The sequence below is a fragment of the Spea bombifrons genome, chromosome 4 (genome assembly GCF_027358695.1).
Source record: "Spea bombifrons isolate aSpeBom1 chromosome 4, aSpeBom1.2.pri, whole genome shotgun sequence".
Lineage (NCBI taxonomy): Eukaryota > Metazoa > Chordata > Amphibia > Anura > Pelobatidae > Spea > Spea bombifrons.
Genome location: NC_071090.1, coordinates 91,984,902 through 92,004,158, shown reverse-complemented (window position 1 = coordinate 92,004,158; position 19,257 = coordinate 91,984,902). Strand labels below are relative to the sequence as shown.

General features: G+C 40.2%; 1 protein-coding gene across 1 annotated transcript; it reads right to left on the bottom strand.

Annotated features, from left to right (window-relative positions):
- Positions 1-811: 811 nt before the first annotated feature.
- Positions 812-18,761, bottom strand: RASL12 (RAS like family 12). The gene is made up of 6 exons (XM_053465571.1): positions 18,494-18,761; positions 14,677-14,803; positions 12,700-12,756; positions 5,251-5,324; positions 2,754-2,944; positions 812-1,645 (listed from the first exon to the last, which is right to left on the bottom strand). Exons 2-6 carry the CDS (start codon positions 14,798-14,800, stop codon positions 1,258-1,260), a joined length of 834 nt encoding a protein of 277 aa, XP_053321546.1. The 5' UTR covers positions 14,801-14,803; positions 18,494-18,761; the 3' UTR covers positions 812-1,257.
- Between the last annotated feature and the right edge of the window lie 496 nt (positions 18,762-19,257).

Genomic DNA, 19,257 nt, shown 5'->3' with positions numbered 1-19,257 from the left:
TCATTTACAGTAAGGTCTCTGTAGATGTGAGGACTAAAACCCTATAGAGAAGATGTTGGTCTCAAGACAGCAATATTGAAGGGCCCATCCTAACAATTTTCCCCTGCAAGGAGGCTGAGCTGGCAGATTGCAAAATTCAATTTGCCAAATTTCATTGAAGATTTACTATGTATTAAGAAGGGTAAACTTGACCTACCTCAAAGTAAGCCATCAATGACACATAGTGAAGCTGTAGAGATCAAATGTTGCATGATCTTATCTCACAATGTAGTGAGTAAAGTTTGTGTGTGATCTCTGATGGAGAAGCATGCGGTCAGGGCATAGTAGAGGCATGGAGGACATGAAGTCGCCGGGCATTTAACACGGGATCAGAGGTCTCCCTTGTGAGTAGCTATTGAGCAACGGTGCGCTAGGGTGCCTGTTTTCAAAAGAGCACTGCTGCCTTGGGCCTTGGCCAGAATACACCGCTGTACATGCATGTCTTTAATATGAAACAGAAACCAGTGAGACAAGCAGTCTCTGTCTATCCAAAACCAGCATATGTGTATAACAATTCTGGTAGTGTGTGTTTACATTATCTGAGGGCAGCGTTTACAAATGGATTTCAGCCGAGGGAAGCATGAAAATTAGACAGAGAAAAACATAAAACAAAAAAAAGAGTAAACTGGGAAATAAATGCATGTAACCATCACATGCTGTTGTGTAAAATTAGAATACAGAGATGCCATGGTAGGTTGGGTGTGTAGCATACAAACAAAACTTCAGAAGTGTAAGAACACAGCAAATATCAATAATAAGGAAACACATCCCATTTTCAGAGCAAGCTGTATCACAAAAACAGTATATTTTATCAAATCTAGTTCTTGGCACATCTGAAACAGTGTGTCGCGGTTTCGTGATTTAGTCTGGTACTATGTATTCTTAAGGAACAATCCTTCCTCACAATTAGATATTGTATCATCTGGGGGCTGTTGTTACAAAGAACAGATGAACAAGCACATTGTGTCCGAAGATCAGAAGGCTGGAACCTTGCGTTAGCCTGAACATTGTGTTCTTTGACTGGTCTTTCAGTTAGAAAATGAACTGTTGCTGAGGAATAAATACGCAAACGTGGACAGGGTTGGAAGCTTTTTTTTCAGAAGTACTACTTAAAGCTTCTTCGTTGTATCTTTCACAGACTAAACATGTCAGCCTAAACACATGATAAACTTGTCCTCTTATATCTGTTGTGAGATCCATAATTGTAGGCTCCCAGAGTTAGAATATCTTGAAACCTTTGAGAAGTGTCAAGGTTGGTGCTTTGCGTTTGCTCTGTGCCCTGGAAGACTTGACGGTGACTAGTTTGGCTTGTGCAACAGAAGGAATCTCCTTGTAGCTGAGCGGGGAGAGCGTGCTGAGGGTGGGTACACCATGACGTGTGGAAGATGCAGAGGATGAGGTGGGAGGCAGCCCAAGCAGAGCTCTCTCCTCACTGATGTATAGTGGCCGTCTTATAGTGGCTGACTTCTCTGCTTCTCTCCTTACTTCGTGTATGGCATCGTAAAAAACCTGCTGTACCAACCGGAAATCCAGGCAGGCTGATACCTCTCGAAAAAGACACCCATGGCGCATAGCTAGAGCTGAACCATCGGCTTTGCTGACCTGTCTGAGAGAGTACACAATATAAGGTCTAAATGCAACTGCTTGGACAGCACACAAATCTATAGTGTGACAGCAGAAAATATATGCTTCTATTACGTTGATGATTTTAAAGAATGCAACATCTATACCCTGTGACATGAAACTAGGCCATCGATTAGGACTAACGGTTATGAATACATTTGGGAAATTATTAGAGATCCTATTGTTTATATTTCAAATTCAGAATTGTTAGTGATGTCTTAGTGGACACAAAGTTCCACTTTTAATTTCCTTGCAGCAAAAATAAACACAAGAGTATGATGTAATAAAACAAAGTAACAAAACTATACCCTCGGAAATCATGTTTTATGCAGGACCTCTCCTTGAAAACGGAGAACATTCCCTGATAGAAATAGTTTGTAGTGTTACTGACAGCAGACAGTACAGTTTAGAATCCAGAAGGATGCGCAAGCAGGAACATGGGAAACAGGAGGAACACCAGAGACATGAGGAAAGATGAAGAGATCCTGGAATAAATATAAGAAGAAAAGAAAGAAAAGCAAGAAGCAATACTGTAGTAGGGGTGACAACGTTTCATATCTGAGGATACGTACAAAGATGTTTCATATTCTTATTGATGTATGAACTAAGGATGCCCAGAGCACCCAATGACTACCATTGGGTTCTTTTCTTTGGCCCTCAAGGGATGGTGGAGTATAGAAAGAAGCATGAGTTACTATTACATATGGCATCATATGCAGTCACACCACATCAGCGGGTGATGTGGCCATGAGCAAAGTAGCTATTGCATAGACCTCCAGGCTATAGTGGCTGGTAAAGAACCAAGGTATAAATGCCGCAACGCCCTAAGGTAAGCCTGGGCCCATGACAGCATGACAGCTGTCCCTTTTGCCTTGTGTTTAAGACGGTCCTGATTCCATGAGTACATGTAAAGATTAAGAATTACTGTAATTAATTCTGATTTGATTTAAATTTTCTTCTCATCACTCACTTTGCCCTATTAACATGTCTATTTTTTAAAGCATTCTTGCTTTACAGCATTTTACACCTGCCCAAAACATTTGCACAGTACTGTATACAGTATATATATATAAAATGTATCCTTGTCACACCTGTATCTCTCCATGTCCAGCTTGTTCCCCAGGAGCAGAACTGGGCTCTCGTGCAGCGCTCCTTTGTTATAATGAGAAATAATATCCAAGTACTGGCAGCAGCCCTCAAAACTCTGCTTGTTATCAATGCTATACACTACCAGGAAAGCATTTGCCCAGTGCAAATACCGCTCGGGATTCACAGGCCCTTCCTGAAGTGAGACAAAAGAAGAATGTAATACACAAACAATGATGTATAAGTAAGTGAATGAAAACAGTATACAGATTTTACAACAAAAGGAACCTAGAGTATCCTAGAAAACTCTTATAATAATGTATGCCTAGTGCCCCCCTCCTTTGTTTTTCTGTCCTGATGATTAAAAGGGTTGTGTTTATAGTTATGATCTTTACATATGAAGAGGGTATTCTTATTGTTCTGCCACAGGGCAATAAATCTATCATTTTGCAACTGCTGGCAGGGTTTTAGCTGTGTTGCTTACTTCACTTACCATAACAAAGCTACGAGAGCGAAGCCATCTCTAGACTGCATAATCATTTTTTATGCTTTAGGATCACACTATATTCTGGTCACTGAATCTCCAAACAAGGTCATTGGGTTTGAACAGAGATAGCACATTTCATGCTCTGACTGGCTTGCACGTTACCAGCTAATATAAAAATCCTGATCATTTTTTGTAACTCACTTCAAAAGCCCCTTTGAATTTGGCCAAGACTTTATTCAAAAGATTCATTGTCCAGAAACAGGAGAACTTTGTCTCATAACCTGCACAGCCAGCCAGGTCCAAAGCTGTTAGTACTATAAAAAAAACAGCTTTCCATCAGAGAAGGTAGATTAGAAATGTAAAACTCTGTTAACTCATTTGTTGCTAAATTATCGCACGGCACAGAAAAAATAACGTAGCTTTTAGAGGCAACATACAGTTTTGAAAATATATGACAGCACTAAATTGTTTCACCTGAATGATATATTGGACCTCTAATCTATACTGTACTTACTCGATAGAGGTTCCTTTGATCCACAAGATGCTTGTGACCGAGAAGATTCTGTCTCTGACAGTCTATATGGGTTTCCTGCCTGTATTTCACTTGCTGCACAAACCAGCAAGGGTAAGGTTAATTCCTCCAGAGTAAACAGGTATTCTATTACAGGTGTGGTGATCAAGGCCCCATAAAGCCTCATAGACAGAGGGAAGAAAGGTTAGGGAGAAGTACGTTTTATGGACAAAAGTATTGGGACACCTGACCATTACACCAACAGAGACTTTTATGACATTGTGTTCGAAATACATAGACATTAATGTGTAGTTCATCCCCCGTTTGCAGCTATAACAGATTCCGCTCTTCTGGGAAGGCTTTCCACAAGATTTTGGACGGTTTCTGTGGGGATTTTTGCTCAATCATTCAAAATGTCTTGGTATGTCCCCTTCAGCAAACCAACACATTTTGGCGTTTTCCTGTCCCAGCATGACTGTGCCCCAGTGCACAAAGCAAGGTCCATAAAGACATGGTTGGATGAGTTTGAGGTGGAAGAACTTGACCGGCTGCACAGAGCCCTGACCTCAACCCCATCGAACACCTTTGGGATGAACTGAAATGGAGATTGCGAGCCGGGCCTTCTCCTCCAACATCAATGCCTGATCTCACAAATACTCTACTGGATGAATGGGCAAAAAGTCCCACAGAAACACTCCAAAATATTGTGGAAAGTCTTCCCAGAAGAGTGGAATCTGTTATAACTGCAAAGAGGGACTAACTTCATATTAATGTCCCTGTTGGTGTAACGGTCAGGTGTACCAATGCTTTTGTTCATATTGCATATGTTGTATGCTTTTGAGTTCCTGTTCACAAAAAATAATCTCTCCTTTTAAGCTATCTGCTCTGTAAATACTTCATGCCATGTTTTGTGGGGTGTTTGATCTAAATCACATCTAGACCTTTATATAGATTGCTACTCTGCTCCAATACATAAACCATAAAACAGATACATTCTGATCCAAGGAGTTAGGAAACAAAATGTTTCTTTTGTTGTCTTTTACTTGCTTATGAGAAGACCCAGGAGCGCAGGACAGTAGTATCTAGGGGTCTCAAATAAATAAGACCCAATTCCGAAGGTTTAATTTTATATAGACTTTCAATCCGACCATAGTAAATCAACAAATGGTTGGAGTTTTTCCCAACTTTTTGTGGTTTTTCATTGTTGTTTACTGGCATCGACTGTAATGATGTAATATATCCGTAATTATTGAAATGAAATTCTTCCCAAAATATTCTCATAGAGGCTGTCAAAATATTTCATTAATCCATAGCCGCAGTCAACCAGATCATTTACTATGCCTTTAATATAACCTTTTCTAATAAGCTAATTTGGTTTTCGATCATATGATCCATCGAATAAAGATTATTTCAGTAAAAAGAACATTCCAAGACAGAAAAACATGACCACATATTGATATTTCACTAGATAACGTGAATAACCCTGACACTTATTTTAACTCACCTGATCAGCTGTGTCCATAACCCTTACAAGAATTGGATGCTGGTCTACAATCTCCTCTGATGTATATGTGTCCTCTGCAAAACATGAGCAAAAGTGGGTGTAAGAAAAGAACTGTAACTTGTATGACTGAAAGCTGAGCAAGTATTGACCAAGAGCTCTACTCATCTGTTTTCATATGGTTAGGTCACTATTATAACTATCCTAAGAAAACATAGAAACTAAGAGTAACCCTGAGAAGGCGGTCCCATTGATTTTCATATACAGTATATCAGCGAACAGGGATTTAGAGTCTCTATCTGTATTTCTGCACAGCCATATACTCATCCTAGCCTACATGAACAAACCACTAGACAACCAGACGTAGCACTAATCCTCTAACCATGCTGACATAGCTGTATGATAGGGGACAATGAAGGATTGAGTAATGGCAGGGTCCCCTATTATTTTTGGGGGCCAGTGGACCCCCATTAAGCTGTGTTGATGGTAAGGCTTTGATGATAATGACCAACAAAATGTCCACTGCCATCAACAATAAATACAGACTATATGGAGAACCAATGGCAAAATAGGTAAAAAAAAAGAAAGGTAGCCTGGTGTAGTTGTATGGGATCACTTATAGTGGGCCTTAAATGGACACATATGATTGCGGAGTGTCCCCTTTAAATCAATGTTTTCTCCTTCTGGCAAAAGCATAGAAGAATTCAGCAAAATCCCCCCTCCCCAACACATTTGCCTCTTTCCTTGTCCCCAGTTCCTTGGCTTGCAAGAGCTCTGAAGCGGCAGCTTCTCCTAAAGGTACTAAGTACGGTACTTTCTCCTACAGGTTAAAGAATGCATACAGTACTTACAAAGTGATATGCATTGGGTTGTACGGGACACTAAGTTGCTTGGTTTTGCCTCATTTTCACTTTGCTAGAATGTTTTTTGTACCATTAAAAAACTATTATACATAACTTTCTCAAATCCCTGATTAGGAAAGTTTTTACTTCACTGAACATTATGAAGCACCAACCCCAGTGAGCATCTACTTCTACTATGATCTCACCCCTCATAATGTATAGATAAATAAATTAAATGACTGCATTAAACATAATACAAAATCATATATTAGATGACTATAATAATAATAATATTAATACCGGTAATTATTTCTAATACAAATAGAGTGTATTGCTTGTTTAACCACTTAAATAAACTGTAAAATATGTCAAATTTGTGCTTATGGAAGTGACATAGCCTCATCAAACCATCCATTCTGTCAGAGAAATTTGTATGTTTAACCCCTGCTCTGCCCCGGCTTCACTTACTATACCTCTGTACATCATTGCAGCCAGTCTTAAGAACCACAGAAATTGAAGTGCAGCTCTATGCATACATACTGTACATACATACATACATACATACATACATACATACATACATATATACATACATACACTGCCTTTGACCTCTTTGGAATATGGGGTAGTTGGTAACATGCTCCATATGTGAGCTTTGCAAAAAATCTACTTTGTGTGTATGTGACAATCCCACCTGGAATCTATTAAGGTTAATAGAATAGTCATTAGAAAATGATACATTTCATCTCAGTTTACTTAATCAGGCCATTTATTTAGATAAAAAAGACTGAGCTATGATTGCTCTTTACTTTAAAGGAGAACTCATGCACACTTATTGTCAGCAGTGTTGGCTAAATAAGTGATCATTTGGTGGTGCTTGACAAAATGTCTTATCTTCTATTAAGTCATACTGGAAAATATATATATATTTCTGATGAGTGCTGGTTCCAGATAAATCATATATGGCTGTTTGCACATATTGGTGATAAAATTATGCAATGAAACTCTGCCCTCTTACCCAATGTATCGGTTTGTCTAAGTCTGTCAATTGTTGGTTTGTCATACCCCTTGAATATATGTATTGTATGAAGTCTTGTGTAAATTGTTGGCACTAAATAAATAAAATAAAATAAAACTCATTCACTGGAAATCTGAGAGAAATCTTGTATGGATGCTCTGTTGATGGTATATGCTGAATACTTTCAAATCCATGAATCTTATATTGGGGTCATTGGCTAAATGTCTCAAAGCCAGACAGTACTACTATCAGCCTTCTGGCTATTGCAGATCGCGTATGTTGATGTGTAATGACTGAAGGTAGTTCATTCAAAACATATGGCCAGTCTGACAAACAAGGTGTCAAGAGCACAAATTTATCTGTGACCCAAAACAGCAGAATTTTTTCCCAGTACCATCTCGCGAGGTGACCCAGCTTTAAATTGGGCCTTTTTCAAGCTCCAGTGGAAGGATTAGATGGGTAAGGATTGTATTACACAATGGTGAGAGATTTTCTGCACATTTACCAGCACCTTTCTATAAGAAGGAAAGGAAGCAGGATGTCGAGAAAACTCTAGGTGCATAAAAAGCACACTTTAAACCAGTAGGATACATCATAAATGAAAGATAGACCAAGAACAATCAGAGACCCCTGACCAATATGTGACAAGATCGTGTGAATTTGGGCCTGATGATTACATGATTCATTAATTTGTGACTGCATGATATTATGATCAAAAGCCTCCAGCAGAAAAAAAGAATGCTCAGATAATCAGAGCTGACCTTGCAGAAAGCTATAGATGTGTACAGAAGCAGTGACCTCAGGGGCATGCAACTGAAATCACCACCAGCAATGCTGGCGCAATACATAGCAAACAGAACAACTGAACAGTACAAAAACCAAAAGTGCAGAGCCACAAAGGATCAGACCGAAGATCTCAAGATGCCATTGCTGTGCAAATAAATCCCAAGCATTTGGACAAACCTGCAGAAAAATGTTAAAAATAAAAAAACAATTTTGCATTTGCAAGGGTGTGTAAGCAGAGAGCAAACTCTAATTGAAATATAACACACAGAAGAACCAGAGCAAGATGTTTCAGATGAGGCTCACTATTATACATCAAGCAATGCAAGTATTGAAAGAAACAATTTTCTCCGGATGGAGGATACTTATGGCATTATAAGAGAATATCGGCCCTACAATGATGAAATAAGTCGTCAGAATTGAATTTATGAACTAAGGTCCTAGAGTAGTAATCCCAAAAGCTCTGCACTCTAACATAACAAGAATTTATGCAAATCACCTAGGAACAGAGGCTTGCACTCATAAAGCCAGGGGTGTGTTATTCTGGCCATTAATTCGCAGCAAAAAGATGCCTTGTAGCACTAAATACCTGAGTAACCAAGCAGAAGAACCTCTAAGGACACAAAAAAATCCTATCCTGTCATGGATCAGACATGACATGGATCTCTTCTCTTTACCAAGCCAGGACTTTCTAATTACGGTGAACTACTACTCTGATTTTTGGTGGATTGAGGAAGTCGCAGACATCACCACAGAGACTATTACAGAATTCTGCATGGCACTGTTTGTTTGCAATGGAATTGAGAATTCTTCAATAACTGAAGCTGCAGTGAAAATTGCAAAAAAGACAGCTGTAAGAGAGGGGAAAGACCACTGGAAAACTATCTTGGACTGGAGAAATATGGCAACAGAAGGCACTGACAGTAGTCCAGCCCAGAGACTTGAGTACAGAAGAACAAGGACAATGCTTCCAACTTCACAAAATCTGTTATTTCTTAAAGTAGTAGAGAGTGTTGCTGGGCAAATAATACAGAGACCATGCAAAGCCAAAGCTTACTACAAGCGAGGAGCCAAGGAGTACTGGGGAACTGAGAAAGTAGAGTTTGATGTATTCGGTATAAGGAACATTACCATAGTGGTATGAAAGTTACAAGCTCTCTACTCCCATCACTGCTGGTAGGTGGGGGAACAATCCAGGGAGCAATTTAGTGGGGGCTACTTTCTGCAAGCAAATGCAGAACTTTCCTTGCAGAAAGTAGCCCCCATTGTAGAAGCAGATGGGCACCTGTATAGGAGGAACATGATATTCCTCAGAACTACTACAGAAATAGGAGAACCAAGCTCAAAAAATGAGGAGAAACCAACAGTTACTGCCAGTGCAGATGAACTGCGGATGAGAACGTGAATGCAGTTGTCTTAACTCCCTCTTTTTCCACTGTCTCTGTTTTATTCAGTTCCCTTTCTTTTTGTAACTTTTCTCCTATTTTAACCTGTTCTCATCACTTAATATTTTGGGACACTAAATTGCTCCCTGGATTGAATTGTTCCCTCACCTACCAGCAGTGATGGGAGTAGAGAGCTTGTAACTTTCATACCACTATGGCAATGTTCCTTATACCAAATACATCAAACTCTACTTTCTCATAGTCTTTTAATACTGCTAAGCTAGTAAGCCAGAAGATTACTGGTTTGCCCAATGAGTCCAGCGGCAGTAAAGCAACCAGATGACCATTGGCAAAGGAGGGAAAGCATTATGCTAAGGGAGAAAATTACACCAACCCCAAAGTGATGCCCCCGTCAGCCCTGGACTGACCACTGATATCGGGCCAATGTGTTAATTGCAGAAAACTCTTAAATGACAAGGCCTAATTTTGATCCCAGTCTGATAACTGAAAAACAAAATTTGGACTTACTGCCCCTTTAGGATCATTTAGCCATTGCATTACAAATTTCAGTAGTCCTTTTTGTCCATTCTTTAGGCAAGTTTTTTTTTAACTGAAAATGTGGTTTTCTGAAGTGCTTTTGCTGCTACATACCAAAATATTTTAGGTTGCAAACTCCAAAACTTCTTTGCGCCTTTGTCACTGTCGTTTAACTATCATTTTAAATCCATTCGTGTTTTTCCGTTGTTGTGCCTCGAATGTAAAACTTTCAGCTTTTTTTAACCAACATTATTCATTTTGTTTACTACCTCTGGTGCATCAGAAAATATTTCTGTGTCATCTAAAAAAAACGTAGGATCTCCTCTTACAGACTTCCTTCTGTACCTGTGTCTTGTCAGACTTGGCAATGGCCTCGGCTGGATGACGATGACAAACGCATAGACAGACAGATATAGTATGGCTGAAGAATTTTGGCAATGGAACAGTTAACCCATTTAACTGAAAATGAATGTTCTGGGCAGAATTCAAAACTACTGGCAGAAAATGAAATACATTTCCTCGGAGAATATTTGCTCCAAACGCTAAGTGAAAACATTTACTTCACAGCCTGTCTGGGCACTTGGAGCTTTTAGCGAGCATCAGAATAAGATTCATATCTATTTAATCTCTGTCATTAATCAGCTCTGATTCCTGACTGAGTCCTGGGTCTTTTCATGTTAATGAAGACAATTATTCCCCCAAGACAGAGTCCAGATTCCTCTCTCCTTGTCTACAATCACTATAATATCTCTGGCATCATTTGCCTTCCAAATATAACTCATTTTCCATCTTACTTGCAAGCTATGTGATGTAGGAACTATTCTGTGTGGATTCTAGAATACATAAGAAATAGCCTTCAAACTGCTCTTTAAATAGGAAATATGTAATTATGGTACAAGACTGCTGTATTTAATAGCATTCCTTTTTTTTTTAGCATTTTCTTTTTTTCTTATCTTTCTAATGACTGTGCATTGATACAGAGGTTTCCCTGCCATTTTTAAATCTTGGTTAATAAGAAAAATCTATTGACCCATCCCCAAGACTCAGGGATGCCTGAATATAAGCGCCTGGGGGAAACGGGTCAATTGACCATTCCACAAGTCTATAGACAAATTACATTACAAAAAAAACCTCCTTTTTTTGCTTTAAATGCTATTAAAGGTATTTACCGATTTACTTAATTAGATATCTCTCAAAGATAACATCAGTAATATTGAATGTAATGAAAATAATGAAGTTAAATTCTCATTAAGCATCTTAATTAATCAATTGTGTAATATAATATGCGCAACTTACAGGCAAGTAAAAACAGACTCTGTCTGAAATAAGATGGCACAGAATGTTCTATATCTGGTAACGGATTCCCAAAATATGCAAAACCAATAAACCTACATTATGATCATACATTATCAATACCCGATATACATAAAATAAGCTACAATGCTGTCATGTTAGAACTGATTCCTTACCTTCTATATCTTGTGAAGAAAAGTGAAATTTATTTAATGTGAATGTATATGAACGTACGGTATATATGTATATGAACGTCTTCAATGCACTCCTGCCACCCAGCATCGTTAAAAGAATATGACTATTGCATCTAGTTTTTCAGTGTAATTGTTTTACAGATATGTACATTAAAGTTTAATGACCATTAAATGACTAGTTAATTTCTTGACTTGAATCCACCTGCCTTCTCCTTATCATCCTTCTGAGGATCACAGCACTTATCCCCTTCTACCACAAGGGTGGAATAACATCCCAGAGGTATTTAACATGGCTTTGTATGTTTATTTATGGGCATAAATTGTGATCCTAGAGCAAAACATAAACGTTTGTATCTCAGTGGATCTCATGGTTCCTGAGACTCTGACCTTTTGAGCTCTGTTTCTGCTTGTTTTCAGACAATGGCTATGGACCAAGTCTTATTCCCATAAGCCAATAGGATGTTGCCATGTCATCTAAGCACACCACACGAACACGGAGCATCTCAATGGAATATTAAAATTCTATTTTATACAAAGTTTAACCCACAAACTCTTAAACCAGACAATACACTGAAGTTTTGATAGGAACACTAATGGATGAATCCAGTTTAGAAATAAAAAACTGTCAGACTCTTTTTTCCCCTTTAAATATTGGAGCTACCATTCCCTAGTTAGAAAAGACTACTGAGCATATTCTGATTCTGCAGATTGAAAACAAATGTTCCTTAATTAGCTCTGCCAACATTCCTGTCTTTCTAAAAAGTGGGAGAAGATGAATGGTGATGTCTTAGGGGGCTGTCAGCAGATCATTAGAAGGAAACTAGGCAACAAGAACACTGCTGGCTAGAAAAGGGAGAGTGCGGGCAGCAGAGAGATGACATAAGATAAAAGGGACATTACACGAGCTTGTAATAAAAATTGTATATTGTATTAAAACAACATTCTGATCTGATATGACCCCAGTAAGGCTTTTGATATGATCTCATGGTCATGTATGGAGCAGTTCTTCAAGTATCAGAAGTCTGTCTCCCTTTTGAGCACTTCTTTAGGACCACTTTTTATGGTAACTGTGATCGGCTTAAACTCTTTATCTCTTGTGGGGATAAGACAGAGGAGCAGACCTGTCCGTCTGACTTGCACATACTGAAACTCTGAAACAACAGATCTTCCTATTGATGGACCTATCTACCTACTGATGCTGAGCTCCAGGAAGCCCCCGTAATTAACATCGCTGTACTCTGCGCTGTAAGGTAGCAGAACAAGGTGACAACCTTAATTAGCAGCATTGGAACCCAAAAAAACATACGTAAGTGATTATGCACTATTTTCTAGCAGAATATGGAGGACTACTTGTTCCTATGCCCAAAAGTCAAATGAAATAAGAATTAGGAAACACTCACCTAAGAAGGGATCATATTCACTTATAAAACGTCTTGTGAGGAACTTGACAGTTAAAGCTGCAAAAAGATACAGTGTGGTTATATTATATCCTATTTATCTAAGCCTCTTGGTCTATGCTTGCCTATTACATATTATGAAGTAAATTTCACTGTAGGCCTTGGTTTACATTTTATAACTGTGGAGTTAATATGATATTTAGTTTTACCCAGATTGTTACCCCACATAAGATAAAAGGTACAATATGTGGTGTGAGCCTATAAAGAGGAACTTACAGCAGCCGTTAGCATATTTAAAACCTTTATTAAAACTATCCAAAGTTTGTGTCTTTTTTGCCAATTAGTGTAATTGTTTTGCTAATATCTAGTGTCAAGGTTCGCCATATGTAAAATTAGATCTTGCGGCTGTATATGACCTAATCAGTTTCCTCTTCTTTTTTTTAATACATATATGTATAACAAGTACAAACATATAAAAAGACAAGAGATCATCCACTCCTAGATCTTAAAATTAGAAAAGAAAAAGGTCAAAATCAATATTTAATTTACCAAAATGATCTATCGAACAATCATACAAACGGCGGCAAATTGGTATTATTACGATTTAGTAAGGTGCATAGGCCTTCGAGGGGGGGGGGTAAGGTAGTAGTAATTGCCAATGATATAGGAAATCTCTAATAAGTTAAGCCAATTGCAGATATCGTATTTCGCCATGGAAGCCAAATTGTATCATATTTTTTGATACTGTTGTGAGTTCTAAAAAATGTTTCTCCGTTCTATATTGATCATTTATTTGAGTAAGAACCTGGGACCAGGGGCGTAACTAGAAACCTCAGGGCCCCGGTGCGAGAATCTGTTAAGGGCCCCCCCATCTATCCCTTTCTCACAATCTCCCCTCCCCCTCCCCCCTTCTCACGATCTACCCTCTCCCTCCCTACCCCCCTTCTCACGATCTACCCTCTCCCTCCCTACCCCCTTCTCACAATCTACCCTCTCCCTCCCTACCCCCCTTTCTCACGATCTACCCTCTCCCTCCCTACCCCCCCTTCTCACGATCTACCCACTCCCTCCCTACCCCCCTTTGTAGGTCACTTACCGTCAACTTCTGTGTTGGGAGCGTGCACCCGAGACAAACGCCTCACGCTCTCAACACTGCACTCTGAGCAGCGCTGAGGCAGGCGGCGGCGGTGGCTGCAGCGGCGGCAGCAGCGGCGACGGCGGCAGCAGCGGCGATGGCGGCAGCAGCGACGGGGAGCAGAGGCATCCTGTATTTCTGTCAGTCAGGGGGGCCCAAGAGTTGCGGAGCGGTCGTTTTCAGCAACCGCTCGGCACCCCTTGGGCCCCCCTGACTGGCAGAACTCCAGGGCCTGGTCGCAGTCGCGACCCCTGCGACCCCGGTAGTTCCGCCACTGCCTGGGACCATGTTGGGGGTTGCTCCATTTTCCAATTCCGTGCGATGCAGATTTTAACTGCGGCCAGAACATTAATGGCCAAATATAGATTCGATTTATTTTTAAAAGGTATATCAACATGGAATAGAAAAGTTTCCTCTTCCAAAGTCCCTACCTTCTCCTTGAACCTTTTTATCATTGTATTAGTTTATCATTTACCATTGTATTATAACTCAAGGGGAGAGATAATGCAATGGGGAGGAAAATCCATGCAGATCATTACAACAGGAAGTTAAGATGGCTGCTCCCATGGTTTACACACGATGGGTTTATAATATATATATATGTAGTGCTTATTTTCATTAGAAAATACCATTGCATGTGTGCTTATGTACTAAACAGAAACTGTATGTATCTTTAAAGGGACTCTTTCACAGAAACGTCCTGAATTGTAAAATCCATTACATAACTTTATCGTGTGTAAAATATGTAACCTCAGGTTCTATTGTTAATACCCTATATCATATGCAGGGAGTATCGTATATTGTGCTATAAAGGCTTCTTCAGTTTCCTGCAACACTTCTCTCACCTGATTTGCCAGCCCCGCGACATCCCAGAAGGACAAGGTTACATTCGGAGTGCACGTTGCGTTCATTAGTGGCGGAGAAGTTAGAAACATTGAGAGCTCTTGGTTTTCCAAACATCAAGGACATTGTCTGCTATTAACAATGAAAATTCCATTAGGGAAAGGAACACACAGGAAAAGACAGAACACTGTGATGGAAAAAAAAACTTAATTTCTAAAGTACATATTCACTAACGTTCAATTTGTCTCTAGACGAGCTGGGTGAAAACGTTTGAATCTTGAATTAATTAAGCGCTACGGAATCTGAAGGTGCTCCATAAATAAAATATAATGTAATAATAAGTGCCCATGAATCAACAATGAAACTGGACAGGGATGGACAAGTCAGCTGGGGATACAACACAAAGCTTAGCCAGGGCTGTGCTAGGCCCAGCGCTTGACTTGTCGACAGGGCCGGCCTTTGGGGTGTGCGACCTGTGCGACCGCACAGGGCGCCACACTCCAGGGGGCGCCGCCGCGGGGTCCGCTGCCGCCAGTAGCGTACCTAGCGGGGGGGGGGGGGCGGTCCGCATCAGGTGCCGCTCATCAGGGGGGCACCCGGCACCCCTCCAGAGACGGACAGTAATGTCCGCCGCTGGAGGAGCAGGCTCGCAAGGGAGCGGTATCGGAGGTCTTTAACAGACCTCCGGCTCCCTTGAGTGACTTTAAGCCGGTTCAAGGATCTCCCTTGAACCCGGCTTAAAATCGCTCAAGGGAGCCGGAGGTCTGTTAAAGACCTCCGATATCGCTCCCTTGTGATCCGCGCGGCAACAGCTGCTGTGCGCCGGGGTTTGTTGTCAGATCTGTGGATTTGTATATGTGTGGATTGGTATATGTGTGGATTAGTGTACGTGTGGATTAGTGTACGTGTGGATTGGTATACGTGTGGATTGGTATACGTGTGGATTGGTATACGTGTGGATTAGTATGTGTGGATTGGTATGTGTGTGGATTGGTATATATGTGTGGATTGGTGTATATGTGTGGATTGGTATACGTGTGGATTGGTATACGTGTGGATTGGTATACGTGTGGATTGGTATACGTGTGGATTGGTGTATGTGTGGATTGGTATGTGTGTGGATTGGTATACGTGTGGATTGGTATACGTGTGGATTGGTGTATGTGTGGATTGGTATATGTGTGGATTAGTATATGTGTGGATTGGTAAGTGTGTGAGAGTGATGGGTGTTATGCTGTACCATTTCCAATGTCTTTTTCATGATCTAATTATGCTCTAAAAGTACATCATAACTCCCATCACTCTATACTGTTCCATACAATGGCAGAGCTGGGAGGCAGAGGCCTTGCACCCCCACCGCAGGACTCCTGAAAGGTAAGTGAACTTCAAAGAGGGAAAGGGTAGATAGTTAGGAGGGGGTAGATGGGGAGAAGGGAGTGAGGCAGGGGAAAGGGGGTAGATAGGGAGAAGGGAGTGAGAAGGGGTAGATAGGGTAGAAGGGAGTGAGAAGGGGTAGATAGGGCAATCATACTCCTATCATGCCAAGTCTGCGAGTACATCCTGGAATCTGGGTATGCCTGGGCATGATAGGAATGTGATTGCTGTTAATCATATATATATTTATATATATATATATTTATATATATTTATATATATATATATTTATATATATTTATAAATATTTATATTTTATATATATTTATATATATATAATATTGTTATTTAATTGTTTTGTCCTATTTTGGTGTGTTACTTACTTTAAATAAAAGTGTTAGATTTCTTTATGGTGTCGGGGGCTCATATTCGGTTTTGGCCAGGTAAATGCTGCACTTTCGGTTTCAGTCCAGAATTCGTTTCGGTGCATCCCTACTACTAAGCCAGACAATGAAGTGGTAGGCCTACACCACATCAATGTTTGGCGTAGTATATAGTGATTGGGGTTTTGTTACAAGTTTTTATTCCTTTCTTTTTTTGGGATGGGGGGGCGCCAGAGGAGTAGTCCGCACAGGGCACCAGAACACCTAAGGCCGGCTCTGCTTGTCGACACGGTCACCTTAAGCATTACAAAAGTCCAAAATAAGACTAAAATACCTTCCCTATCAATTTTTTACTCTTCATGAACTGGGCCAAGCCAGGGTTGGGAATTGTTGGGTAGGGGTGTGTGTAGGTTGGGCAGTGCCAGAGCCAGGGGCAGATTAACAACTGGGAAAATGGGGTGTTTGCCCTAGGACCTGGAGCAATGGGTAAAGCAATACAATGCAAGTAGAAGCTTGGATCTGTGTTTATGGCAGTCAGTGCGTAAGTTGACATGGCCATATCTCTGTATGGATGTATGTGTACTAAGCATACCTGTGTATGTGTGTGTGCGTGTGTGCAGTGATGTATTCTGGCCTAGGATCCTGGCCTAGCTATCTTTCATGCAGCTTTGTGGGAAAAAAACTTTATGTGTGTGTAATTATATATACAGTAGACCAGGTAGACACCAGGTAACCTATACTATGAAAGCTATGCCAGTAAGGCAAAGACCTTCGTAGTATAAATGGGATGTTGCATCTCTGATCTCAAAAAGTCACTCGTTGGGTAGCAAGTCTAATGGACAAAATGACAATCTAGCACTGTTTTGTGGCTGCTGCCACCCTGGACCTGCTGCTCTAGGTGAGTTTACACCTTTTGTATTGGCGTTGAACCTTCTTGTTCGCCTTCTTGTAACATTTTAATAACTTTTTAAATTGCTGTTAGCCTAGGTTGCGGTCACGTAGCCACAAAAGTATTCCGTACATTGTAATTATGTGTTATTCAATACACAGTGAGGCATTGTGTAACAGGCAAATCTGAAAGGACTACTGTGCTCCTTTTTTCTAGGTGACGGACTTGTATGGCGGCATCTATTCTACTGCATCTGAGACACACTTTAAATACTTCATTCTCCTGCCTTCTTCTAACATTTTCTTTGTTAAGATAATATATGATACTAAATCCACCTGTGACAGTCTTGGTGCTGTGTATGAGTAAATCGTACCACCTCCACCTTCAACAGAGAGAAACTTCTCAAAGGTAAGAGAGAAAGGAGAGGGTGCATCTGAACGTCTCAGGGTTTTCTTCATTTAACTGTTTCAGATATAAGATCTGTGTCTGTGTGTTCAAATCTGCATTTGTCAGTAAAACTTATTGCACGGCAATGCTGTTAGAGCTATATCAATAAAAAATATGCTACATATCTGTGTAATGTACTGGTCATCATTGCATTATGTAATAATATTTAATGAATTTTTAAATATATAAATATAAACATAGAATTTGATGACAGATAGCCCATCTAGTCTGCCCATTTTCCCTGAAAATCTTAATCACTCTTTTTTTAGATTTGGGATATGTTAAGCCTATTCCACCCATGCTTGTTAAAATTTGCTCACTGTATTAGTCTCTACCACGTCTGCTGGAAGGCTGTTCCATTTATCTACCACTCTTTGTGTAAACAAATATATTAACATGTATGTGTGTGTGAAATCTTTTATTTGCCTTTTCATGATTTTGTTAAGGAAAATACCGGTATTTATAATACTGCAGAAATATGCTGAATATTATGGGTGTGAAGGGTTATCTGTCTATATAAATATCAAGCTACACATAATTTGCTGGGCTGGAACACGTTGTCAAAATGCATAGGAATTCTAGGAAACAAGTAATTAAGAAATATATCCTTATACCAGCATATGACTGGTCTTGACATTCTCACTCCTACATTAAATAAGTAAAATATGATATTACAGCTTAACATTTCAAAGTATAAGCAGAAAGCAAAGACTTGATGTCCTTCACCTTGCATGGGGTGGGGAGAGAGAAGTCCTGTTTGAGATCCCTGTCTCCAAGATTCAATTAACGTTTTGTAATCCCATCAGCAGTCTGGGAAGGAGCATTCTGTAGCTGGAGGTTCACACGCGATCTGCTGTCCTCTGGATAGAGAAGGTCCTTCTAGATCCTACAATGCATTGACTTCTGCAGAAACCACTCTTAATCCTCTCTAATTCCGAGCTTCGGAGACTTCCTGAGGATTTCGGCTGCCGCAGCAGCAGATGCCTTCTCCTCAACAGCTGGAATAAACGCACACAACTACATCAAACCCTCCCACTATCTGCAGCTCCTCTACCAACTGTGCTGGGTCCCTGCCTCAAACCCCCAGGTCACCTTATAAGCACCGAGGCTACCTCTTGTGTTCTATACATAGGTTTTCCAGGAGCTGTGTGATGATTGTGGCCATTCTCCAAGTTATAAGTCCACCAGACTCTGTTTCAGAAGACCCCTACACTTCATTGTTCCTCTTTGTGGCATGTCCCACTACCTCCCTTTATATAACCCTGTCCTGGACTGGTCCCTTCTCACTGTCTTTCTCCCCTTCTCTCTCACTCCATCTGCAGCTGGTGAAATACTGTTCTGGTCACACTGGTTGTCTGCCAAATTCCTTGTATGGGAAGTATTTCTCAATGCCCCAGATAAACAGATTGAAAATGATCTTTCTTCTGTCTCAGATCATCCCCTGACCCTGAGAAATGTCCAGAAACTACTACAACTATGTGAAATTCATA

What these genes read in the sequence shown, in the direction of transcription:
- RASL12 (XM_053465571.1), bottom strand. Translation starts at nt 14,800, where the DNA reads ATGTCCTTGATGTTTGGAAAACCAAGAGCTCTCAATGTTTCTAACTTC. An exon ending in TTATGGACACAGCTGATCAG is followed by an intron (nt 2,945 to 5,250) that starts GTGAGTTAAAAT and finishes GTCTCACTTCAG; the next exon opens with GAAGGGCCTGTGAATCCCGA. An exon ending in CTGGACATGGAGAGATACAG is followed by an intron (nt 1,646 to 2,753) that starts GTGTGACAAGGA and finishes GTACTCTCTCAG; the next exon opens with ACAGGTCAGCAAAGCCGATG.